The sequence below is a fragment of the Neofelis nebulosa genome, chromosome 9 (genome assembly GCF_028018385.1).
Source record: "Neofelis nebulosa isolate mNeoNeb1 chromosome 9, mNeoNeb1.pri, whole genome shotgun sequence".
NCBI classification, from domain to species: Eukaryota; Metazoa; Chordata; class Mammalia; order Carnivora; family Felidae; genus Neofelis; species Neofelis nebulosa.
Window position 1 is genome coordinate 35,776,800 of NC_080790.1, and position 26,347 is coordinate 35,803,146.

The following is a 26,347-nucleotide window of genomic DNA, read 5'->3' on the forward strand; positions in this document are numbered from 1 at the left end:
GTCCCTGGATGCTCCCAGTACTTCCTCTTAGAGCCCTCACTCTGCCAATGACCCCTGTCATGGTTGTGGCCGCAGAGGCCCGGGCTGAGGGTGGGTCAGTCGGGGGGACAGGGCGGCCGGGGGCAGAGTCTTCCCTGAGTGCTCCCTGATGGCAGGGGCACTAGCATTCTGCCTTCTTTCCAGACCAGGCAGCTGAGGCCCAGACAGCCCTGGCACACAGCTGAGCGTAAGCAGAGGGAAGAAAGGCAAGGCTTCTGTACGTGCTGCCTGGGGGTGAGAGGGCTGTGGGTGGGCTAGAGGTCCCCCCTAGCCCTCTGACACTCACAGAGCAGTGCCATTAGGTTGGCTCCAGGCTCCCCACAGGCAGGTGTGAGAGAGAAATAAACTTCCCTCTTGTTCACACGCTGTTACTCAGAGCCGAAATGAATCCCAAGGGGCATGAGCCCGTCGCCTTTTAAAGTCCTGCGAGGTGGCCAAGTGGCTTCTGGGAATGAGTTCCTTCGCCATGCACCCCCTCCTCGACCATCCCTGAGCCGCTACCTCCCTTCTCTTCCACTTGGTTCCTTGATACACGTCATGTCCCCCACTGTCCTCTGAGTCACCCCCATCCCCCCTCACCATCTCTCCCACACAAGTGGGACACATCATCCCCGCCTCCCCAGTCCGCTGCTCTTCCCCTGAACGCTTTCCTGAGGCTGACTGGAGGTGGGGGCGGGCAGGTGGGCAGGGCCCCAAGCACACCCTGCCTCTCACCCTGCCTCTCACCTCCCAGCCTACCCCCTGCAGGGCGCTCTTCGGTCAGATGTGGAGACTGACCCCGTTGGAGGGGCAGTGTTGGGGGAAGGTGTTCAGTTCCCAAGAGCTGACAGAGTGAGCTTTCAGAAAGTGTGACCGGCTGTGGTACCTGGACAGGCTCCTTACCCCTCCAGTCAAGGCCCACCTCTCATTAGCTGGCCGTGGAGCCCACACGCCCAACACTAGGCGTGTACTCCTCTAGGTGATGGCACTGCGTCTCCAAGAGGGCCCCTCTGAGAGGCACAAGCTCCAGTAGGGCCGCTGGGGTTGAGCTTCAGTTCTCCGCGGTTGGTTCATTCCTCAGCTGCTCTGGCCAGCCGCCCCCGGCTGGGGACAAAGCCAGAGAAGGCCCTGGGCGGGAACTGGCAGGGCTGGCCTTCAGTGCTGTCCGCCCTCCACCCTGCTCTGTGGTCACTTTTCTGGACCTCAGGTCCCCTTTAACAGAATGGGGGTAGATGTTCTTTGAGCTTCCTCCGGGTTCCAACGTTGAAACTGACACCTATTTCCGTTTGTAGCTGTGTGACTTTGGTCACATTGCTTGCGCTTCCTAGGCCTCAATTTGATTCCATGTGAGTGAAATAGACAATGAGAACCCCTGGAGATTAGATCTTTGGGATGGAAGAATTGTAACAACAGTGACCCCGTGGCCCTCTAGCATTTGCAAGGTGCTTTTACACAAAATATCTCACTGGACCCTCCCAACAACCCCGTGAGGCGGTGTTACTTTCACCACCGGCTCGCAGTTGGAGAAACAAAGGCCCAGCTATAGGGGGACAGGTGGAGAGATGGGCCTTGCCATTCTGTCCCCTGTCACCAGATGAAAGGCCAGATCCCCGGGGAAAGGCCCGGGCATAGCACGAGGGAATGGTGGCCCAGAATGCCTGCCTCCTCACCTTTCTCTCCTGGATTGGGATCTCTGGGAAGGCAGATGAGAGGTGGCCCCTCCCCGAGTGCGGGTTCGAGGGGGCAGAGAGATGCTGCTGACAGCTGTGCAGATAATTGTCACTTCTCCGTCGCTGCTAATAGCATGTTTAGCTTGCGACTCCTCTGTTTGCCTGGTGCCTCCCACGGGCCCCGAGCTGGGAGTCTCTTAGCTTCTGCTTGGGCTAGGAGAGTGATGACAGAGAGTGTTCCCCAGCGCTGACCACAGCCAGCAGTCTACTTGGACCCTGGACTTGGTGGGGGTGCCCTGCAATTCCATGCCTGGGCTCTGCCCCACCCTAGGAAGATCCCTCCAGGCTCTGGGAAAATGGAAAAGGCCTCTTGTTCTTGGAAACCCGGCTTCTCCATCCCTCCAAGCCCCACTGCTCTGTGAATCTCTTGCCCCCATGCAGGAGGACCTAGTGAGGGAGGATTCTGCATCTGAATGGAGTGGGCTTCACAGAGTGGGCAGGACTGGGGCCGGCCCACCTCTAGATTACACTTGGACCCCTCCTTCCTACCTGCTTACCTCCACGGGCCATCATGGGACACATCCTACATACAGATCTGGTCCTGCTAGGACAGGTTGGACCCCTAGTCCCCAAGGCACAGTCAATCCTGAGCCCCTACTTGCCAGGTTAGTAGACAACCTAGCTCACACTCTGGGGGGGCTGCTTCTCCCCCTGGCTCGTCCGCAAACCCAAGCGTTCATGGGCTTTCCAAAAAGCCCTGCCAGATTTCCCTCCTGAAGACCCTTCAGGCTGGCTGTTTCCATTGCCCTTGGCCTGGTTATTGTTGCACGGTGTCCCTGTCTTCCTCACTCCTGGGTGTAGCCCTTGCCTGATGAAAGGCTTTTCCCTTGGGAGTCCGTGGTCCTCTGCCGGGCCACATTCTGGTGACCCACTTGCCCAGACAAGATGGACCCCACAGTGAGCAGCAGAGAGCAGCTAGGGCAGGGGGTTGGGGGTTGGGAGAGTCTCTCTGTTCACTGCCTGTCTTAGGGAGGCACTTAACTGATGATGTTATGATTCCTTGTTTACCATATGCATCACTTCTGGAATGTTCCTTCCAGGAGGGTAAGGGCTTGGTCCCATGCATGGTAGTCTCTCCAGTGCCTAGAGCAGTACTAGTCTGGCCTAGACCCAGTACTCAGTTACCATTTGCTGACTGAATAAACGTGTACACGTTTTTGTTCTCTTTTCCCTTAACATTATTTCACGAAGAATTTTCCAAGGTTGCCATTTTTCCTGGCCGCGTCATAAATATTCTGCCTTATTGACACATCATCCATCCGCTCCACAACTTGCAGAGCTTTTTGGCTGATTCCAGTTTTGTACTATTATAAATAATGTTGCTATAAACAGCCGTGCACATATAGCTATTTTCCCCTTGCAATTATGTCTTTGGGAGGAATTCCAAACAGTGGGATTACTGGGTCAAGGAACATGGCATATTTATGGCCCTGGTTATGGTGGGACTGGATAATGATCAGTCCCCAGGATGGCCCTAAGCTTTGTCTCTCAGTGCTGTCCACAAAACCCTTTGGTGCCTGGAGAGGCGCTTTCCCTGGCTCCTGATGGGCTGTGGGGCCAGGTGCAGTGACAAGGGAGTTTGTGGAGGGGTCAGAAGGAGGTGGCTGTGGGAACAGCAGAGATGGGGCGTGTCCCCCAGTTCCCGGGGCCAGGAACCCTGCTCTGGGAGCCTGGGAAGGCCACTTCCTCTCTCAGACCGCCTTCCTTCTCTGGGATCAGCTCCCTCCCATCCTGGAGAACCCACCCCAGTCTCTGAGAAGGGAGCAGTATCCACCTGGGAGCTGCAAGAAGGGGCAGACTCTGGTGCCTCAGCTATTTCTGGCTTCCCTCCTCAAGGCCCTTTGGTAGAAGGCCACGTCTGGGGAGAAACAGGAGGCGTGGAAACAGGTTTTGAGCAAAGGTCGGCATTACTGTAGAGAAAGGGTCCGCTATCTCCAGTCTCCCCCCAAATGCTCTGTCTGCCTTGCACTTCCTTGCTCCCTGAGCTCCCTTAATCCATCATCAGTCCCCAGACCCAGGGCCCTGGATGGTAGAGGGGGAAGGGTCCACATCAGCCCCTTCTGGACCCTGATCTAGAAACTGCCTTCTACTGGAGGGGAGGGTGGCCAGGGTGTGCCCCTCTCCAGGTGTACCTGTCCAGTCCCGAAGAGACTCAGTCACAGTTGGTGAAGCCGGCCTGCTCCTTGGATGCCTGCACTTGATGGGGACCTTGCAGGCTTTATGCCTGATGGAGCCTGGTCCTCATGATGAATGGTGTGCTGGGAAAAGGGGCTGCTGTTTCCAAGAGCTGGCGGAACCAACCCCAGCAGTGCTGGGTGGGAGACCTGGGTGCCCCCAGTACCGGGAGGGAGGAGTTGGGGCTCCCAGTGTCCCTTGGCTCTCCTTGAAACTCCTTCCAGGCTCTTCTGGCTTCCAGGCCTCCGGTGGCAAGAAGGTCTGGGAAAGAGTGCAGAAAGAGCATGGGACTTCTCATCCTGTCACTTTAGCCTGTCACTAACTGGCTGTGTGACCCACGCTCCCTGGGTGGGTTAATAGCCGTTGACGCCAGGGCACTGACACTCACTCCTGCCCTGTGTGGCTTCTGCAGTGGCTTGGGTCAAGGCCTCAGCAGGGTGGGCCTCGCAGGGTGACTGACCTGATCCAGAGCTAGCTTCGTGGCTGGAACCAGACGGGTGGGAGCCTGGAAGGAGCCCGGTCCCTGCCTCCTGAGGTCAGCCCTTGGCCAGGTGCTAGGAGCCCCTCTAGGTAGGGGTGCCAGCCCTCTTTCCTCAGCCTCCCCTCCTCTTCCCATGCCTCACTCGGCTTCGCAGAGATGGGAAGCTTTTTGCTGGCTGATGAGGGAAACAATGGCTTTGGGAGCGTGTGGGTGCACACGGGGGGGAGCGTGTGGGTTGTGTGATTTTCCCGGACAGGCAGGCGTGAGAGGGAGAAGAAATTATTCTGTCTAAAATCTCAGAGATGAGTTCTTCTCCAGAGCTGGCAGAGTGACTGTTTCATGGCTGGGTGGGGAGGCACGAGAGAAGGTGGGCCATTCCCAGGGGCAGGCGTGAGGCAGGGCAGGGCCAGTCCCTCGTGAGGATCCCAGGCAGGCCATGACAACAAAGATAACCTTTTATATTTGCCCAGGCATCACCCCTTGCAAGGAGCCGTGACACCCATCATAGCAGCCGGTCCTCACCAGAACCCAGAAGGACCATCGGGCAGCCAGAACTTGTAATTAACCCAGCTTACAGATGAGGAAACTGAGGCTCCAGGGTATTAACTGACTTGCCCAGGTCAGAGAGCCAGTTAGTGATAGAGCCAGGGCTTGAACCCAGACCTCTGAACCCTGAAGTTCACCTCTGCCTGGCACCCACTCCTTAATGTCCACATGGTTTCTGAAGATGAAGACGATGAGGGACCACCAGAGCAAGGAGCTTATGTTGTGGATCCTTAGGTAGAATTTTTCAGAGGTTCCCTCCCATCCCCCACCCCTACCCAGACTCCTAACCTTCAGAAGTATTGTCTTTCATGTCTTTCAAGGGGGAAAAGGTTGGGTTGAGGAGAAGGCTGTCCTCCTGGGACCCCAAGTTCCGAAGTGTGGGGAGTGGGGGCCTTGGCAACCCTGGGATTCACAGGGAGTCTCCAGCAATCTTTTGGACTTCTAGCTCCCAGCCTTGATGTGTTTTTGTCTTTGTTTTTGTACCACAGAAAAGGAGCAAGCTAATAATGGCAGGAAACTGAAGCCTCCCCAAGAATCTCTGCCTCCTTTGCTGGCAGCATTTCATTAGCATAGTGGGACTTCCTGTAGGGATGGGCCAGTGAAAGGAGAGTGGGTAGGTGGTCATTCTGGTAGTCAGTGGGGCTGTTTCTTCGATTCCAGGCTCATCGTGGTTGACTTCTCCGTCCACTGCAGTTCAGGCCTGCGGCATCTGATTGCTCTGACCAACCAAACGTCACAGGAAGCGATGTGTGTGTGACTTCCGGGAGGAAGCTTTAAGAGCCCATGTTAGTCTCCCCCATCTCTTTCCGTGTTTGTGAGGTCCTGGATGCCCCTGTTGAGATGCAGCCTCCATCATACTGGGTCACTGAGTGACGATATCCACAGTGGACATGTTGCATGTGTAAGACATTTTACTGCTTTAAAGCCATTGAGATTTGGGAGCTGTTTGTTACCACAGCATACCCCAGCCTGTCCTGATAGTCACCAAGTTGGCCAATAAGAACCTTGCCTAAGACTTTAGAATTAGGACCTAGGCCTTTCTAGTGGGCTAGACCCATGATATGTAAACCTTACTGCTTTTTTTTTTTTTTCCATGGGGATGTGGAAGCAGAGAAATCATTCTTTAAAGAAAGAGAAGAAAACAGGAACACAGGTAAGGAGAGATGGAGAGATATCCCTAGCATTATTCTTCTTGCCTAACATCTGGATGCATAAAAATCCCTGTGTTCTTTTATGAAAGGCTTCTCCCCACACCTTTTTTAAAAGCTTATTTATTTATTGGGAGAGAGAGAGAGAGAGAGAGAGAGAGAGCACAAACCAGGGAGGGACAGAGAGAGAGGGAGAGAATCCCAAGCAGGTTCCATGCTGTGGAGCCTGTGCGTGGAGCCTGACATGGGGCTCGAACTCACAAACCGTGAGATCATGACCTGAGCCGAAATCAAGCATTGGATGCTTAACTTATAGCCATCCAGGCACCCCGAAATGCTTCCCCTTTTTATTATACAAGCTTGGGTTGGTTTAGGTTGCTTCCAACCAAAAGCCCTAATACAGAGTGAAAGGGGATTTGCGGACAAGTCTCCCTTTTACGGATGAGGTCGCTGGGGCTCATGGTGGTCAAGTGGTTTGTCCAAGGTGATAGCCATTGAGGACAAATGTTCACGTGCTCCCTTTCTTGGTGAAATAATTCAAACGGTAACAATAAAAATGTTAGTCTTCACTTCTCCTTCTCCCAACCCACCCTCCAAAAATTACTGCTCATCAATTTGGTGGGCATTTTACTAGAACTTTAAAAAAATGTGTTACAAATATATATATATATATATATATATATATATATATATATATATTTACCCCACTCAGTTTTATTAGAAAAATGGGATCATATTATCCCCATTTTTCTGAATTTCACTTTTTTTCACTCATCAGATTGTTGACACTTGCAAATTCTATCTGTGCCTGGCCAATCTGGTGATGTGCCAGGGAGAGAAGGGGTGGATGAGGCCAGGGGCCAGATTCAAAGGACTGAAGGTCAGAAAACCCTCTAGGCAGTGGGTGTGGGGGTGAGGGGGAGACTCAGAGTGGGAACCTTCCAGGCACCTGCACAGCCCGCTTTGAGGCCCCTGACAACCCTCCCAGGCAGCCAGCTCCTCTGGCCAGCTCTGCAAGGACGGGGAGTTTGGCATTTCGTTTAAGTTAAAATCTGCTTCCCCTGTGAGTCCTCCCACTGGCCCAGTACCTCTCCATTAGTTCCTGGGCAAACTGCTTTATCTGCCTTCCTGCCCCCCACAGTAGATCAAGAAGGAGTGGGTGCCACTCCCTCATTCTCACACCAGGGCCTCAGCAGCCCCAGTGATCAGCTCTGTAAAAGGTGGTAACAAATGGCCAGGAAGAAATCCAGAACTCAAAGGCAGAGAACCAAAGGCCCAACAGCTTACAGAGAATGGAGAGGAAACCGAAACAGCCAGAAGGCAGGCAGGCAATTAAAGGAGGGGGCTGAGTTTTCAATTAACAGGCTTCACCGCTAGCAGCGGATAATTAACAGATTAGCAGGGCCGGTAGCAAGGATTGGGGCAGGCACTAGCGGTGGAGGAGAACTGGGGCTCCAGATTCCACAAGAATGAAAAGGAACCTTCCAGCTTAGGAACCTGAGGGCACTGGACTAAACAGGGACATAGTGTGCAGGCTGGAATGCAGGGGAGAGGCCCAGAGGGCAGGGGTAGTGCCCGATTGCCTCCTGGCCGGAGAGGGCCCTTGGTTTGCAGAGCCCTCTCTCCCTGGGGAGGGGCTGAGGAGGAGATTTATGAAACTATCGGGGAGTCATGGTGTTGACATCCCTTGAACTTGCGCATTGCCGTACAGCTCACAACAAGCATTCAAAGTCATTGGGGGCAAAGCTGTATAATATAGACTTGAGAGCAAGGACTGTGACATTAGACACTCCTGAGTTAAAAACTTGCTCTCATTTCCTGACTGCGTGTGCCTCATTGGACATCCTCGCTGCTCTCTCAGACTTCCCTGCTCCTTTCTAGTTAGGCAGGGCAAGCCTCCAGCTGTATCCTCCAGCTGGATCCTCCCCTGCCAGGGGGTTTGGGAAGGCCACTGTTCCAGAGAGCAGAGCCTCAATCAGCCTGAATCCCTGAGTGATGTGTGCGGAGACGATGCTCCTGCCAGCCCCCTAGAGACATATAGTGGGAGCCAGAATGAACTATTGTGTTGGTATGAGATTTCAAAGATGTTGGTTACAACAGCAAACCAAGCCCTGTCCTGACTATTCCACGGAGTCACCCCCCACCTCCCCGAGGCTCTGTTTTCTCAGGCATGAAATGGGCAAGAATGATCCCCACCTTGAATGACTATGGTAAGAGTAAGGGAGATGATGTGTAAGTTGGCTGAAGGGTATTCTCAGCTCCTAGGTCCCAGACTCCCTGTAGAAAAAGGCGATGTTGCCACAGGCCAAGGTCAAAGACCAAGGACGTTTTTTTGGCCCCAACTAGTGGCTGGAACTTTTAAGTGCTGAGCAGATTTTAACGGTTGAGCTCCATGGGATGCTGGAGGCCTGGGCTGCACCCTCCTGGGGAGGGGGGACGCCAGGTCAGCTACCCCCCTTTCTGGCTTCTCCAGCTCTCTTCTGTCTACAGTGTGGGGAGAGGGGCTGAAGGCTGCTATCATCATCCTCGCCTGGGGAGGGCTGGCTGGGCCAGTCGGCCCAGAGCTGCTGGCCCCAGCCACTTCCCTTGGTTCTTTCAGGCCCCAGGCTATAAGTGACTCCTGTGACCTGTCCACAGCGTGGCCCCCCCCCCCCCCCCACCCCGGGCCCTGCCTCTGCTCTTCTGCAGCTAAGCTTTCCTCCCACTCCTGGCCACCCCTTAGGCTACCACCAACATCACCTTCAGCCTGTTCCCAGCTGGTCCCACCTTCCCCCAAAGATGAGGAGCAGAGTTACAGCCATGGAGGCGGCTTTCTGTTCTCCTCCACTCTGGTTTTGGCCTGTTCCCCACTGTTCCTGTTTGGTCTATAAGATCAAACCCATTTTTTTTTTTTTTCAGCTGATCTCATTCCTCCTGGAGTTTCTGATGCTCTGCATCCAAAGCCCAAGCAACGGTTTCTGTCTACTTTCCAAATATGAAGCCGTCTCACACTCTCTCTGTAGTTGGCTCCCTGCTCCGAGCTCACCTGATTCTTTAGAGGCAGAATGTTCCAGGCACAGGCTTTTAAAATTTCCTTCTTAGCCTGTGCGTGTTCCCGTGGGACTCTCCACCCTCAATCCAAGGAGCTGTCATTTCCCCCAAGCCGGTAGCCACGCCTGTCTTCTCTGGGGCCTTCCTGTCCACCATGATTAAGCCCACTGGACTCTCAGATGCACAAACACAATCGGGGTGCCCCCACGGCCACTGAGGATCCTGATTAGGAAAGAACTTGACTCTCAGATGTCTTACCCATAGCCGCAGATCAGGAGGGGTTGGCAGTTTCCCTTGTGTGTCTCACAAATGGATCCCTGTCCAGGCTACTGCTAGCTGTTGCCAGTCGAGCAACCAGAGGTATGGCCACTATGCAGTCCACCACAGTAGCCACTGGCCATGTGTGGCTCATGAGCACTTGAAACGTGTCCGGAAAAATTGAGATGTCCTGTGAGTGTAAAATGCACACGGGATTCTGAAGACAGGATGAAAACAGAATGTGGAACATCTCATTAATAATATCTAACACCAGAGATTATCTCACTAATTAATACCATAAATGTCTCATTTATTTGTATCGATTATATGTTGAAATGACAGTATTCAGAACACGTTGCTTTAAAACGTTATTGAAACTGATTTTGCCTGTTCTTTAAAAAAATTAAAAAAAAATTTTTTTTAATGTTTATTCATTTTTGAGAGACAGAGCACAAGCGGGAAAGGGGCAGAGAGAGGGAGACACAGAATCTGAAGCAGGCTCCAGGCTCTGAGCTGTCAGCATAGAGCCCGACGCGGGGCTCGGACTCACGGACTGCGAGATCATGACCTGAGCCGAAGTCGGATGCATAACTGACTGAGTGACCCAGGTGCCCCTTAAAAAAATTTTTTTTAATGTTTATTTATTTTTGAGAGAGAGAGAGAGAGAGAGAGCAGGAGCAGGGGAGGGGCAGAGAGAGAGGGAGACGCAGAATCCATGAAGAGGGCTCCAGGCTCTGAGCTGTCAGCACAGAGCCCAACGCGGGGCTCGAACTGGTGAACTGTGAGATCGTGACCTGAGCTGAAGTCAGATGCTTAACCCATTGAGCCACCCAGGCACCCCTGTTCTTCTTATGTGTCATATGTGGCTGCTAGAAATGTAGAAATGCAGAAATTTTTAATATTTTATTTCTGTTTTGCAGTGCCCGCCCCGGATGCCTCTCCATCACTCCCACCATGTGGAAGGCTGCTCTTGAAATGCTGTGTATTAACGTCCCATTGCTGCAGGGTAAGCATTTACCACCAACTCAGTGGCTTAACACAATACAAATTTACTATCTTATAATTCTGGAAGTCAGAACCCTGACCCAGGCATTGCTGGGTTAATTTTTTTTTTTTTTCAACGTTTTTTATTTTTTTTTTTTATTTTTGGGACAGAGAGAGACAGAGCTGAACGGGGGAGGGGCAGAGAGAGAGGGAGACACAGAATCGGAAACAGGCTCCAGGCTCCGAGCCATCGGCCCAGAGCCCGACGCGGGGCTCGAACTCACGGACCGCGAGATCGTGACCTGGCTGAAGTCGGACGCTTAACCAACTGCGCCACCCAGGCGCCCCGCATTGCTGGGTTAAAATCAGGATGGCTCCAGGGCTGTGTTCCTTTCTCCAGGCTCTACGGGACAATTTATTTTCTGCCTCTTCCAGCTTCTGTGAGCTGCCCGCACTCTTTGGCTTGTGGCCCCTTTCCATCTCCAAAGCCAGCAACTGCTGCTCGAGTCTCAGATCACGTCTTTTCTGCCTCCCTCTCCATGTTTATAGGACTCTTGTGATGACATTGGGCCCACCTGGATAATCAGGATCATCTCCTTATTTTAAGGGCAGCTGCCCAGTATTCTTAATTCCATCTGCAGCCAGAATTCCGCCTTACCGTATAACCTGTGCCGTGTAACTGTTTCCAGGGATCAGGACGTGCATTCATCCAGGTTCATTCTTCCGCCTCCCATCTGCTTTCTTATCCTGTTCAAACTGGCAAGATCTTGGAGGTGACTGATGTGGGGACATGTTTCATTTCCCCCGTTTCCCTCCCCACGGTCTCCTGGGAGCTGTTTTGGGATCATATGGTCCCAAGGAAACGGATTCCATCTTGAAGAGGGGGTGAGGGGAAAGGGAGCATCCGACTTGACTGAAGTGAATGAAGCTTTGGACACATAAGAACACGTGAAGTCTGGGGGCACCTGGGTGGCTCAAGTGGTTAAGCGACTTCAGCTCAGGTCACTATCTCGCGGTTCAGTTCCTGAGATGGAGCCCTGCGTTGGGCTCTCCGCTGTCAGGGCAGAGCCTGCTTTGAATCCTCTCTCTGTCTCTCTCTCTCTTTTTCCCCCCTCCCCTGCACTCTCTCAAAAAAAAAAAAATGCCTAAAGTCGGCCTTCAACCAGCCATCCTTCCCACGGGACCCTGCCTCCCGTAACCCCAAGGAGAACTCTCCTGCCTCTGCGTCACCCCTCCCCTGGTGGGCAGCGCTTTGTCTCGGGTGTGCTAGTCAGCCTCAGCTAATCCTACGGCTGGACCAATGGGATAAGAGGTGGACGCAAGTATGAGCTGGACCATCAGACCCTCTTCCCCACAAATCCGCGATAAGAATGCAGACACGCCAGCAGTCCATTGACCAGGGGAACGTGGGAGCTATAGGCTGAGGAAGCCTCTCTTCCTCCAGGGGGATAGAAGGTGCAGACAGCAAGGGTGAAAAAGCCAAGGCGGGCTTGGAGGCAAGCCCGAGGCCAGGAGAGCCAGAGAGGGCGGTGGCTCCTGTCTCTAAGGGCTCTCCAGCTTGTGGTCCAGTCCCACCTGAGGTCTGACCGCTCCCCTGGCCCAGCGGGTCTGAGATGTGCCACTCATCCTCAGAATAAATCCCCACCCACCTCTTTTTTTCTCTGTAGAGAAGTTGAGTGAGTGTCTATCACTTAAAATCAAAAGAGCCTGAGTAAGCCACCCTTCCCATTCCCACACCAACCCCGGGTCCCCAAACTAGCACCCCAGCCTTTTGGGGACCCTCGTGCAGATGCCAGACAGATGAGGCTCCTGAGACTCAAGACTTTCACCCAACTGCCAGGGTCACAGAGGCAGCAGCAAGTAGTGGGACTGCACCCCAGCTCTTCTGACCCCAAACCTGGTGGCCCATGTGGTTAGTTGTCTACCCAACAGCCATTCTCCCCTTCTTCTCCCTCAAAGCCAGGGATGGTTACACAACCCAAATGACCAATGACAGGTGGCCTCTGAGTAGGGATTTCTTGTGAGACTCGGTGACTCTTCCCTTTGGCCTTTCCCTTTCCCCTTATTCCTCTCTGGACCATGAAGCTCTGCCTGAAAGGGTAACGGGTGTCTTGTGACCATAAAGACAAAGGCACTTGCCAAGGATGACAAGGTAGGAAGCTGAAAGGACCCCGGTCCCTGATAACCTCACCCAAACCCCAGTGGCCTCCTGGCCTCTGGACTTCTTATTACTTGAGGTAAAAAAAAAAAAAACAAAAAAAAAAAAACCCAAAGCTTATTTGCTTAAGATGCTATTGTCAGGCTTCTGTGGTTTTGTTATATGAACCTGTGACTGATTCTCACCCGTGTCCTTTTGGTCATGGATGGAGTTTCCTGGCAGGAAAGGAAAGGGCTTCAGGGACTCTCTATTGTCATCATTTGGCCCTATCAGGTTTGCAAGGACAGACGGAAGATCGGCAGGAACTTGGCCTTCCTTGGTGCTCTAAAGGGGAAATTCTAGGAGGAGTCCTTCATCAAAGAGGAGAACCCAAAGGAAGATGGCCACCATTGGAGTCAGTCTTTTCGTTTTATTGGTAAAGAAACTGAGCTCCGTGTCAGTTAAGGTATTTTGGCTACCGGTAAAGAGAGCTCAACCAATGGAGGCCTAGTTGAATGGGAGTTTATTTTACCCACGTAACAAATCCATGTGGTTTTAGGATTGTCTCACAGCCCAGTAACGTGACAATGTGAGGTTAGCAGGTCTGAGATTTTCTTGGCATTTCCCTCATTGCAAAATGGCTGCCACGGCTCCAAAAATCACATCCTCGCTTACCGGTGAACAAAACTGGAAAGAAGGGAGGAAGGCAGGGGAAAGAAAAGAGGTGAGGGCCTTCCCCATCTTTTCCAGAAATACTGCAGCCGGGTCCCCCCTCTGTGTCATCGCCTGGGAATGGGTCACATGGTTACACCTCATTGCAGTGGAGGCTGCCCTGGCACGTATTTAACAAAGGGCAGAGGTACTGTCACAACTGCTTACACAGTCGTGATCTCTCCTCTGGCTGGGCGCATTGCCACCAAGCCGAATCAGGGGTGTGTTTGCAAGTTGTGAATGCCTGCCACGTGGGTGACTGACAAAGGGATCCGACTTGTCCAGGATCAGACATTGATTGGTGAAGAAAACAGGGCTAGAACCCCAAACCCCTCTCCACTGACTTGTGAAGGGAAGAACCTCTGCGTCTCGGTGTCACAGATGCTGCTGGAGGGTCAGAATCCGGTACTGTTGGGGTAGTCCACACCCTGGAAGCCAGTGCCCTCTGCTGGAGACTGGCCAAGAATGAGTGCGTGATGAAATTCTGGCCAGTGAGATAAGACACAGAAGCTGCTAGGGGGATTCTGGGAAAAGTTCCCTTACTCTTAACAGGATGTAACCAGGAGAAGAAGAAGAAGAAGAAGGAGAAGGAGAAGGAGAAGGAGAAGGAGAAGGAGAAGAAGAAGAAGAGTAAACCAGGAAGAGGTGGTCTCTCTGCTGTGTGCAGTCATGTCTGGATACGATGCCTGGAGCTGTGGCAGCCATGCTGTGATCATGAGAGAAGCTGCCCCAAGAGCAGAGCTGGCCCATTGAGGACAGCACGGGAAGCTGTCTATAAGATCAAACCCATTTTTTTTTTTTTTTCAGCTGATCTCATTCCTCCTGGAGCTTCTGATGCTCCGCATCCAAAGCCCTGGGTCTCTACTGATGTCACTGTAGCACTGAACTAACCAGCCCTGAGCTGTCTTCCCTCAGGGCTTCCTCGTGCAGGAGACCTCTCTTTTTTTTTTTTTTTTTTAATTTTTTTTTTCAACGTTTTTTATTTATTTTTGGGACAGAGAGAGACAGAGCATGAACGGGGGAGGGGCAGAGAGAGAGGGAGACACAGAATCGGAAACAGGCTCCAGGCTCCGAGCCATCAGCCCAGAGCCTGACGCGGGGCTCGAACTCACGGACCGCGAGATCGTGACCTGGCTGAAGTCGGACGCTTAACCGACTGCGCCACCCAGGCGCCCCAGGAGACCTCTCTTTTATTGTTGAAGCCCCTTTGAGTTGGGCCTTCTATTTCTTTCAGCTGAAAGCACTCTAACCAATCCGTACATCTCTCTCTGCTGCATTGCCTGCTCCAGAGGCAGGTGCAGACCCGCACCAATCCTCCCCATTCTGGGGGAAAGCAGCGCTACCTGTTCTTTGCCCAAAGTTGGAGCTCAGCCTCTTGTAGCTGGCTGTTCATTAGGCAACATGCTGCCCACTACAGCCATGAAAAAGCCTGAGAACTGCATTCAAAACCCCAGGCAGCGGGAGATGTGGCTTGAGGGGAGGTGTTGTGGGGGCCACATAAAGAAAGGTCTTCAGATCCCCATGCCTCCCCCCACCATAGCCCTGCCCAGCGCAGCCCAGCATTGCCCCCAGTGCCCTCAAGAGACAATGCAGCAGCCACCCACCAGGTGCTCGTGGGCCGGGTGGGGCAGAAAGGCTGGTGGTTAAGTGCTGGAGAATCCCCAGACCCTGGGGCTGGCCCAGAATGGGTTTTTGTTGAGGGATTGGGACCATTCTGTCTCTGCAGCTCTCCTGGTGCAGGATGAATACAGGCCAGTTAAGTACTTTTCTGGCAACTGATTATATAGATTTGCTTCCATATGAGCTCTCTTGCAATGACCCAGGACCCCAAGAGGGCCCTCCCCCAACCATTTATGTTGAAAACACGCTGAGCCTGCTAGCCTCTTTGCTTTCTGGGAAAGAGACTCTGGCAGGGTGAATGGCTTAGAGGGGGGCACTTCTGGAGGCATTTTCTTTGTCAGAGGAAATGCTGGAGGGCCTGAATGTCACCCGCTCCCCCCCCCCCCCCCCCCGGGCCACCCACCGCTAGCTGCCAAGTGGTCTGCAAATTGCGGATCTGATCCTTCTGCTCAGAGACTCTAATGGTGCCTGCCTCCCTGGGACGGCCAGGCCTGAGCCAGGCAGCAAGGAACCTCACATACTGCTGTTCTGTCTTCATGTTGCTAAGCTCTTGCTTGGGCCATTCTCTCTATCAGGATTCCCAAACGGTCCCAGGTGATTATGCCACCCCGGCGTGGCCATCAGAGCCCTGGGGATTGGTTCAGGTGTGGGCATGTGACTCCGTGACTCAGGGTTAGTTGTGGGACTTTTGTGGGAACCTCTGGACGAGGGACGCCCACACTTCGGGGTTCGTTGGCTGGAGACTATACAGCTGGCATTGCTAGGGACCGTCTTTGCCATCCAATGGGGTCAGCCTAAGAAGGAAGACAACCCAGAGGCAAGCCGATTGGAAGAGCACCCGGGGACATCCTGATGACATTATCTCATTTCCTGGATCCGTCTATACCTGAAACCTACCTCTAGGTCATTTGAGCCGATAAATTCCCTTTATTAAAAATAAAGAAAGAAACAAAATTGAACAATTTTAGGCTCTCTGTCATTCCCATTACAAGTCGTTACGAATATAAAGGCAGGACTCCCTCTGGGGCAGAATTAATGTCTCACTTCATTAGCATCCCCTGTCCTTTCGCTCCCTGCCCAGCTGTCTCCTTCTGCGGGAGTGGACCTTACTGTCGCCTCAGCTGCTGCGGGGCCTCAGGTACAGTTCATTGTACTCTCAAGTGGAGTTAAGTTCCCCGGTGCATTATCATCTTTGGTCAATATAAAACGCCTCTCTTGTTTTCCTTATTCTCTTTTATCTCTACCCCACTTCCATTCCCTTCCTCCGCAGAGGCAACATGCTAATGGAACTCGTTCCTCCACCCCCTTGTAGGTGCTTTTGCAAGATGGATATTGTCTTTATGGGTTTTTTTTTTCTTTTTTTCTGCAAATGGTAGTGTTTTGGTTCTGGTGTCATTTCTCACATTTTACACTCAGCATTAAGGCCCATCCACGTTGCTATGTGTGCATTTAATCTCGCCTGCCTGTTGCATAATTCACGGTGTGAGCCATTCCCATGCTTCTTCCCACTCTCCCCGGGATGGACACCTAGGTTCTCTCTGACAACCCTTGTCCCCAGAGCATCATGCTATACATGTCCTATGGACCTGCGTCCACGTTTTTTGCATTTCTACCTGGGAATGGAGTCACAGGGTTGTAGGGCTGTGTGCTCTTCACAGCAATATCTCCACCACGGCTGCTCTGGTCTGTCCTCCACCGCAACACCCTCGCCGACATCCCCACATTTCCACCTGACGCTGACACTGGGCTTTATTCAGCTAAGTCTGGCCTGTCTGCAAGATTGCCTTAGTTCTCTGCTGCTGTGCAGCAAGTTACCACAAACGGCGTGGCTTGGAATAATATGCATTTTTTTACCTCCTATTTTCTGTGGACCAGGAGTCTGGGTCTGGCTCAGCCCGGTGTCCTGCTCAGCCCACAATCACGGTATTGGGCAGGCTGCATTCTCATCGGCGGCTCAAAGAGACAGAGAACTGCCTCCAAGCTGCCTCAGGCTGTTGGCAGAATTCATCTCCTTGTGGTTGTAGAACTCAAGGTGGCTTGCTTCTTTTGGGGTCAGCAGGAGAGTCTCTGATCTCTATATCCTTTTTTAAAAAAAAATGTTTATTTATTTTGAGAAAGAGAAAGGGAATGAGGGAGAGTGGGGGGAGGGCAGAGAGAGAGAGAGAGAGAGAGAGAGAGAGAATCCCAAGCAGGCTCCACAACACCAAAGCCCACCTGGGGGCTCGATCCTATGACCTCGAGATCACAACCTGAGCTGATATCAAGAGTCAGATGCTGGGGCGCCTGGGTGGCTCAGTCAGTTAAGCATCCGACTTCAGCTCAGGTCATGATCTCGCGGTCTGTGGGTTCAAGCCCCGTGTCGGGCTCTGTGCTGACTGCTCAGAGCCTGGAGCCTGTTTCAGATTCTGTGTCTCCCTCTCTCTCTGACCCTCCCCCGTTCATGCTCTCTCTCTGTCTCAAAAAGAAATAAACGTTAAAAAAAAAAAAAAAAAAAGAGTTAGATGCTTAACCAACTGAGCCACCCAGCACCCCTCTACATCCTTTTTTAAAAACAACTCGCATGATTAGGTTTGACTCACCTAGGATAATCTCCCTTCTGAGTAAATTAAAGTCAACTGACCAGGGGCTTTCATTACATCAGCAAATTCTCTTCACCTTTTCCATAATCCATAACCTAATCAGGGGTTGACATCCCATCATCTTTGTTATATCTCACTGGTTAGAGGCAAGCTTGTAAGTTCTGCCCGTAGTCAAGGGCAGAGAATTATACAGGGCTTGGGCAGTGGGGCTCATCTTAGAATTCTGCCTACCACATAGGTGTAGCATGATATTTTTGGTGGTGGTGGTTTTTAAATTATGGTGAAGAATCCACATCATTAATCTTTCCATCTTAACCACTTTACGTATACAGCTCAGCGTTGTTAATTGCATTCACACCGCTGTGTAGCTGTCACCACCGTCCATCTCAGGAATGCTTTTCATCTTGTAAAACAGAAACTCTGTACCCATTAAACACTGAGTTACCATTTCCTTCTTGCCTCTGCCCCTGGCAACCACCATTCTGCTTTCTATCTCTATGCATTTGAATGCTCTAGGTACCTCATATAAGTGGAATCATACACTTACACCAGTCTCTTTCTGCCTGGCTTGTTTCCCTCAGCCTCGAGGTTCATCCGTGTTGTAGCATGTGTCAGAAATTCCTTCCTTCTTAAGGCTGAATAATATTCCATCGTATGTATGTACCACAGCTTGTTTATCTATTCATCTGTTGATGGACACTTGGGTTGCTTTGGGCACATTTGTTTGGCTACTGTGAATAATGCTGCTCTAGTTATGTGTGCACAAATATCTCTTGGAGATTCTGCTTTCAGTTCTCTAGGGTATGTACCCAGAATTAGAATTGCCATATCTCGGAGCTCCTGGGTAGCTCAGATGGTCAAGCTTCCAACTCTCGGTTTTGGCTCAGGTCGTGATCTCCCAGTTTGTGGGATCGAGCCCCGTGCCAGGCTCTGCACTGAGAGCACTGCGCCTGCTTGGGATTCTCTCTCTCCCTCTCTCTCTCTGCCCCTCCTCTGCTCTCTCTCTCAAAATAAATAAACGTTAAAAAAAAAAAAGATTGTTGGATCACATGGAAGTTCTAGTCTTAATTTCTTGAGGAACTACCGCATCGTTTTTTCCTATTTTACATTGTTTACCTATGTTTCCATTTTATACTCGACCAACAGCTGCAAAGGGTTCCAATTTCTCCATATCCTCACCAACACTTGTTGTTTTCTGTTTTCTTAGTAGTCATCCTAATGGGTGCAAGGTGGTATCTCATTGTTTTGATTTGCATTTCCCTAATGATTAGCAATGTTGAGCATCTTTTCATGTGCTTCTTGGCTATTTGTATGTCTTCTTTAGGGAAAAGTCTGTTTGGATGTCTTATTGTTATCATCTGAATTTCTCTACTAGTGGTTTTGACCATATCCACATAGGTTTCTTAGATTTTGGGGGGGTTTCCTCTTCCAACAAGTGCCTGCTCATATCCTTTGTTCATTTATTTTTCTTGCTGATTTGCAGGAGTTCCTTGTACACTAAGGCTGTACTAATCTTGTAAATTTTAGACTTTGCACATATCTTCTCTCATTTTGTCATGTGTCATTTGGGACAGATATCTTTCATTATGATATAGTAAAGTACCCCTCTTCCCCCCCCCCCTTTTTTTTTTTTTTTGCTTTATGGATTGTGCTTTGAAATTTTGTCTATTAAATCCTTTCCTCGCTCTGGGTTTCATAGATATTCCCCTCCGTGTGTGTGTGTGTGTTTTTTTTTTCCTATCTATGTTATCATTCGGCCATTCACATGGACTCTTTGACCATCTGAGCACTCTCCTTGTAATGGGATAACATCATTTTTCCCTATAAAGTGAGTCAGAATTTTCCCAGTAAGACCAGCAGACTTTGATGCACCTTTTATTGTATATTAAGCTTCCTTAGAACTAGGGATCCATTTCTAAACTCTCCACCATGTCCCCAGGGGTTGTCTGTTCTTTCACTAACATCAGACTGTTCTTTTGTTTGTTTTTAAACAACGTCATTGTAGTATGCTTAAATATTTGGGAGAGAGAGATTCCTGTCCATTCCCCTTTTACGTAGGCATCTGTAGAAATTTATTCCTCCTCACACATTTTGGAGTAAGCTTTCATAGCTGGAATTTTTATTGGGATTACAGCGATGTTACAGATTAATTTAGGGAGAGGTAACATCATCGTATATTAGGCCACCCCTCCCAAGAGCATGAGATGACTCTACTTGGGGAGTGTCTACACCCACACTTTGCTCCCACCTAACAATTAGCAGGCAATGGATGGAGTTTGCTAAATCAATGCTAGGAGTTGATCTCCAAAAAGGAAGAAAGAGTGGCTCTAGAATGTTACTCAGCACCACTTCCTCCGATCCCAGGCAAGTTGGGCAATAGGAAGGGAAACATCCTGTTACAGAACCTATGTTTTCTGGGTAGATGAAATCCAAGTATGATAGATAAAAAGCATATAGTGGGAAGTTGAGCTTCCCACCCAGAAGGGTTGGGTTCCCCTGAAGTGAGAGCAAGGGGCAAGGGGGGTCACAGAACAACAGAACGATTCCTGGCTTTCCCCAGGGTTGTCCAACCCTCCTGGCCAGCATCACATGGTGGCACTGGCTGGTTCACCATCATCAATGTTGTTTGGAGGATTGATCATGCTTTTCCAAACCCATCCCCTCCACAGTCTTCCTGAGCCACATTCTAACCATGTGAAGTAAGTAGACAGATTATTATCTTTATTCAATAGAAGAAGAGAACTAAGGTCCACAGAGAAGGAAGTTCACTCATCACTCAACAAACATTTACCAAGAGTCCACAGTGCTGGCCCTGGGACATAGCAGAGACCAAATGGTCCCAGCCTAGCGTTGGTAATAAGTCAGCAGCAGAAACCATGACAAGCATGTTGCTTTTTCAGCCAGCACCCCTTCCCTGAGGGAATCAACCTCTCCACATCCCATTCCTGTTGTGGTGGTCAATCAAGGTGTTCCCCCCTCATTTTGCATAGTTAGGGAGAGAGGGCAGTGGTCTGGGCGGAACCAATATGGCACCATACTCCCTAGACACAGGGATTGGGCAGAGGGTGGGCAGATTGCCACAGAGGGTGGGCAGACGATCCTAGCAGGACCCATCATAGTCTTCCTTGGGGTTTTCATATGGATGTTGGGGGACAGACATTTCTTTCTAAGGTTGCTAAAGCAGATGGGTCTTGGGTTGCTGGCAATCATCTTGGTATAGGAGAGAAGTGTCAAGAAGAATAAAACCAATTAGAGACAAGTAGTGTAGACACACAAGAGAGAAATCAGAGACTGACAACATCGTTTGATCACTGGATCCAGTTATGCCTGAAGTTAGCACACCTACACTTTCTAGTTATGTGAGCCAACCCATTGTCTTTTGGCTTGGGTTTATTTGAGTTATGATCGGTGGAAAGGAAAAGAGTGCCCCTGGACAGAGACCACAACAACAAGTCCAGCTTTATGCCCACTCCGCTCGACTGTCATTCCTCGGGATCACCACTTTTAGGTTGAGGCTGGTTTTGGTTCTAATTTCCCAGTTCGCAGAATCTCTTTGAACCCTAATTCTGCCAGCAAATACCTTTTATTCCTTATTGTTTCATGGCATCTTCTAGAATGCTAAACCCACCTTCTGGGTCAATATTCAAGTTGTGGATAAAGATGTTGGGGTGAAGGACCGAGCCCTTTAACACAAAACAACCTCCTTCCTCAGGCCATCCAGCCTTTAACTTTTCACACTGTTTCTGACATTCCTAGAACCCCAAATTCCAATTATTATACAAGGACTTCATATTCCCACTCCTCATTCCCCATCCCCCACCCCAGCTTCTTGGCTCAAGTGTTCTTCCACAGATCTGCCAACCTCGGCCAGGGAGTAAGATGGTGAGCATCTCTTTGCAGCTTTCGTTTTCCCACTTTCCAGCCCCCAGTGCCCGGATTCCACTCCTCCATTCTCAACTGTGCAGTTTATTGCAAAATTTAACAAGACTTTATGGAAGGTTCTGGAACAGTGGAAGGGAAGTGCAACACAGAGCACAACCCAATGGTTACCTCTGAAGGTAACTGGGCTGAGCCCCTAGACCTGGAAAGGGAGGTGGTAATCTGAGAAAGGGACTCTTTCTCTGACACCCCCTGGTGAGTGTCTTTCTCTGTCTGGGGTTCCTGAGTTGCCATCCAGGTTGGGTGGGTCCAAGCCCAAATGAGCTGCTCTGTTTCTCCCAAGGTCAGGTCAGTCACAGTCATTCTCCGCAGCAGCTGGCCTGCAGGTCTGGCTGCATGGCAGCTCCATGTTTTCTGCACCTTCTTGAATCTTCAATTCCCCAACTCAGATCCACGTCTGAGAGGTGAGGCTTCTTTTCAAATGTCCAAATTACAGCAAACAACAAAAACAAAACACATTTTTTTTTTTTTTTTTCCCAAAGAAGCAACATGACTGAGAACATACTCTGCTCACTGACAGACTTGGTTTCTGCTGTCACAATCCGGGCAACTCGCCAGTCTGAGGCATCTTGGGAATGCTTGGGGCTACGTCTCAACATTGAATCTCCCTCAGAAGGAGAGGTGGGAACCTACCTCAGATAACTGTGAAATTCAACGGCCTATATAGATAGTGTTCCCAGAACAAAGCGGGTGTCAGGTAAACTCAAATCTGTTCTCTTAGGAGTCAACTCACAACTTCTAAATAAAGGTGGTTTTGTTTTTGTTTTGTTTCAGCCTCAGGATCGCAGGATCTAGTTGTGGCCAGTGCACCCAGAAAAGAAAGGTATCATGGGAAACATGGATTTTGCAAGGGCCGAAAGGGCACCGCAAACCCGGGTTAAAGTCAACGGACACAAACATACAGCCTGGGTAGATATTATGCAAAGTGGCACAAAGGAGGCAGAGAGATGGCTACACCCTGGAGGGGTAGGTTGGGGGCAGTCACATCAAGGGCAGTGAGTCGAGGAGGAAGGGATGTGAACCACCTTTTCTCTCTCTCACAGCCAGGCCTCCATGTGGTTTTGCTCATGCTGCGACAACAATATTCTGAAACTGGGTTTCTCTTGTGCATCAAGTGCGTTCATTACATGGGAGCAGTGGGGGAACACAGCCGTCATTGTTCCTTCCCTCATTTATTCTATATGGTTTGCCTGCTACTTGCGGGTCCCCTGATGTGTGTTGGGAACAGTCAAAAGATGAATGAGTTAATGCAGTCTTCATTCACCTGAAGCTTAGAGCCGAGACATGAGTTGGGTATCAATCCAATAACCGCACGAATAAATAAACGAGTCACAGGACCACCTGAAACCCAGGTACCTGGTGACTGCAGCTCGTCCCTGACTATGATCTAGAGTTCTAATCAAGGAGGGAAATGACACTGGGGAGGACTGACTTGTTTTTCCATGATCCATAACTGGCTTCTGGTGATTCTCTTTTCTAAACGTTCCCAACTTGGAATTTTGCTAGATGCTGAACTCCAGCTTAGGAGGCCATATATCCGGGAGAGAAACTCATTTATTAGAAACTGGCTGCCCTGGAGTCCTTGTTCAACCTTCGGGTATCCTCGAGTCCCAAGGACGTCTCCAGGGGTCTCCACGTCCCCACAGGACCTGCCTGGAAGGGCGAACCGGGCGCAGCACAAAAACAGGGGTGCCCCCAGGAGCCTGTGCTCTGCACGCGACTTCCACGCCGTCAGAATGCAGCCGCTCCGCCTACAGTCAACTCGGCCCCCACCCCCAGGAAGGATCACGTGGCCGAGCAGCGCACACGTGGCGTGGCGTGGCGCGGCGTGACGCGACGTGACGTGGGGCGTGGCGGGGCGTGGCGGGGCGCCGCGGGGGCGGGCCCCCGAGCCTGGTGCGCCTTCCAATTGGTGAACGGGGCTCCCTTTTAGCCGGCTACGCAGAGGCCGCCAGCCCTTGCCTTCCGGCGTCTTCACGGGCTGCTGTTTTGGCGGGAGTTGGCGGCGGGTGTGAGGTGAGAACCGTGGGTTTCTTCCCGCCCTGGGGCAGGTCAGACCAGGCCTAGGATAGTTCCGGGGCCTTCCCATCTTGGGAGCCAGCTCGGCTCGGGCGACTTTTCTGGGGGGGGTTGGCGAGGGTTGGACGGAGTGCGGGCTTTGCAGGGCCTGCCGCGCAGATGAGTCCTACTGTGGCTTCCCGGCAGCCTAGACCTATGGGACACGTCCAGGTCAGACCTTCGACACCGCCACTGGCACAGTCGCTTTTTCTTTATCCTGAGACAGCTCGGGGAACGCTTTGCGAGGGGTCTGGTGAGAGGCCCGAGTTCCGAGCCCGCTCCTCCCTCCGTTCCCTGGGCACGCCATGTTCAAGCTGCGGCTCTTTGTGGGGAACAGACATTCCACACAGGAGAGCGGGTTTGGATGTTATCCCTTGACCAGGGGCTGCAAACTCAGCTGTGCACACGGGCTGGGTATCAGGCGTGATTGATGTGGCAAATGGTAAGGCAGTGCTTCCGGGCTCCAGCCAGCCCAGGCCGTCTGGGGTACAAGCCAGAGACGCCCGCTCTCAGGTTGGGGAGTGGTTTTGTTTTTTTTTTTTTTTTAAATATAACAACAGCAGTTGGAAACCTGTTGTTTTTAATAGAGCAAGCTCACTAGCTTTAAATGTTGAAGTTAATTAATCAAGTTTTAGAACATTATGTGGCCAAGTAAAATACGTATATGAACTACATTTGGCCCTTGCGATGCCAGTTTGCCACCTCTGCTATAGATGTCCAGGCAGGAGCTACAGAGTGACAGAAGCCCCTATTTTGGGGACTTGAGCACTAGAAAGATCTACCCCAGAACTGACCTCTGGATCTTATGGGCGGAGTAGTTGACTTGGGGTGAATGGGAGTTACCCCTTGCCTGTGTTTTACGCTGCCCCTTTAGGGTTGGCACGGATCTAATGGGGCTAGATTTTAAGAGTGGGGGTGGTCTGAGGCTGGGGAGAAGACATCCTCCTTGCAGAGTAGGCAGAAATCTTCACATGGCAGCCTTGGCTTGGGAGCTCCCTGTGCCAAGTGTCTGTGAATGGGGCTGTGAGAACGTTTTTCAAAGTAGGAAGTACATTTGGAATGAGTCTACCAGAGCTTGTGCACTGAAGGAATTTCCATCCTCCTGCCTCTTGGCTTCATGGTTCTAAATTGTGCTAAGTGGGAAGAGGAGAGACCCAGGGGAATTCTGGGAGAGGAAGTTCCAGTCTGCCATCCAGCACTTCCTGGGTCCCTCCTCTGTGCAGCTGTTGCCCCCAGGAGACTTTCAGATGATGTGGGGAAATGAAACCTTGGCCCTGCAGGAGGCTTCTTGCCCAGCAAGCTTGGGCTGGGGGAATCAATGAACAGAGGCAAAAATTAGAGGGTGATCCAGAGGCATCAAGGATGGAGAGCCATGGACAGAATTTGGTGGGATGAGGGGGAAGGGAGAAGGTGCTTCCACATGGTTATTTTGTTCATTGTGTGGTGGGGTAACATAAATAATTGGATCAGCCTACCCATCAGCGACATTGTGAGAAATCTGGTCAGAGGGTTTTTTAGCGTCCAGTTTCTAGGCCCAGAGGAGTTCAGAGTCGTTTTGGGGAAGAAAGATGTTTGTTAGTTCAGGGGAGTATTATGGTGGGAAAGAGGGTGCTGAGGAGATACCAGGTGGGAGCGTTTGTGGAGAGTACTATTATGAGGGGGTCCACTATGGAAAAGTCTGTCTTGCTCCCAACCAGATGAGCATTCCTTGGGAACAGGTCTGTGTTCTGGCCCCCAACTGTCCCCCACCTAGTACCCATGATGGAATGGATAAATTTCTGTCTTCTGGTGCAAAGGGAGAAGCAGCTGAGCAGGACCTGGTAGCCTTGTGATGATGGTCCTGTTCCTCTTTAGCAGTCTGATGCCTCCTTCCTGCCAATCCAGCCTTCTTTCCCTGTGCACAGAAGGGGTCTCAGTTTCCATTGTCACCCCCGTCTGTACTATGAGATGGCAGGGTGCCTGTTGATGGCAAGACAGCTGATCCCTTTCATGTTAGCCTGAGGGAGCCCCTGATCTGGACGTTGTGATATCTTTTGAGGCCAGCTGGCTTCCTTTGTAGGACTTGTCAGGTATAGGGTGGGGCTTTGATCTCAGCCAGTCTCCCTCCATCTTCCATCCTGGCTTCTCACTCCTCCTGGGCCAGGTATTGTCCGTCCGTTCTGGAGGTGGGGGCTGAGGAAGAGTCACTCCAGGAACTTCTGGTTGTGGCCCAAACTACAGTTTCCCCTCCATCCTTCTTCCTCTCCCCAGGTAAGGTTCCTGTGGGGGGAGAGAGAGGCGCAGAAGTGGCTAGTTCCCAGATTTTATAGGCCCCCAATGGATACCATGTTGGAAGCCAGACTCCAGACCAAGCAGAGGAACACCCAGAACAGCCGGGAGGTAGTGTGGCCCTTCCCATTCCCCCAGTACCCTCTGTCCTCTCCCCTCCCCTCCCATGTCCCCTCACTTCTGGAACTTCCTTCCCCCTGCTAAGGACTTTGAGACCTCTCATTTCTTCCTGTGGCCCTTTTCCAGACCAGCTTGTGGTCCTCAGGCTGTGGGATGAAACTGGAGGCTGTTACCCCATTCCTGGGGAAATATCGCCCCTTTGTGGGTCGCTGCTGCCAGACCTGCACTCCTAAGAGCTGGGTGAGTGATGTTGGGGCTGGGCCCCATCCAGGAAGCTTGGGGAGACTTGACTATGAGAGCCATGGCTTTGGGAAGCAGCTTCCTTTATGTCTTTCTGAGTTCAGCCCTCTCCTGCCCATGCCTCTGCTCTTCTCTCCAGGGGATGGATGCACCCGTGTTGGTTGTATTGTCAGCCTGGGGCTGGCTTCCAGGCCTGGGAGAGTTGGGTGGAGAAGTGCAGAGAGAGGAGCTAGGGTGTGGCCAGAGGGCTGGGGTCTGGCCATGCCTGCGTGAGTCTTACTGTTCTGTTCTGGGGACACTAAAGT

The 26,347-nt window shown here is 51.3% G+C and overlaps 1 protein-coding gene across 6 annotated transcripts in view; it reads left to right on the top strand.

Annotated features, from left to right (window-relative positions):
- GPAT2 (glycerol-3-phosphate acyltransferase 2, mitochondrial) overlaps positions 1 to 26,347 on the top strand; it is a 52,042-nt gene that overhangs the window by 15,887 nt on the left and 9,808 nt on the right. For 3 of the 6 annotated variants that reach the window (XM_058683216.1, XM_058683220.1, XM_058683219.1), the window contains exons 3-8: positions 5,611 to 5,735; positions 10,307 to 10,392; positions 21,340 to 21,475; positions 22,131 to 22,322; positions 25,665 to 25,793; positions 25,929 to 26,042. In XM_058683216.1, the coding sequence (XP_058539199.1) occupies positions 22,185 to 22,322; positions 25,665 to 25,793; positions 25,929 to 26,042 (381 nt within the window). In that variant the 5' untranslated portion in view covers positions 5,611 to 5,735; positions 10,307 to 10,392; positions 21,340 to 21,475; positions 22,131 to 22,184. Of the gene's footprint in view, positions 1 to 5,565; positions 5,736 to 10,306; positions 10,393 to 21,339; positions 21,476 to 22,130; positions 22,323 to 23,246; positions 23,373 to 25,664; positions 25,794 to 25,928; positions 26,043 to 26,347 lie in introns of those variants that run through there. The other 3 variants (XM_058683217.1, XM_058683218.1, XM_058683221.1) reach the window with 3 other exon arrangements.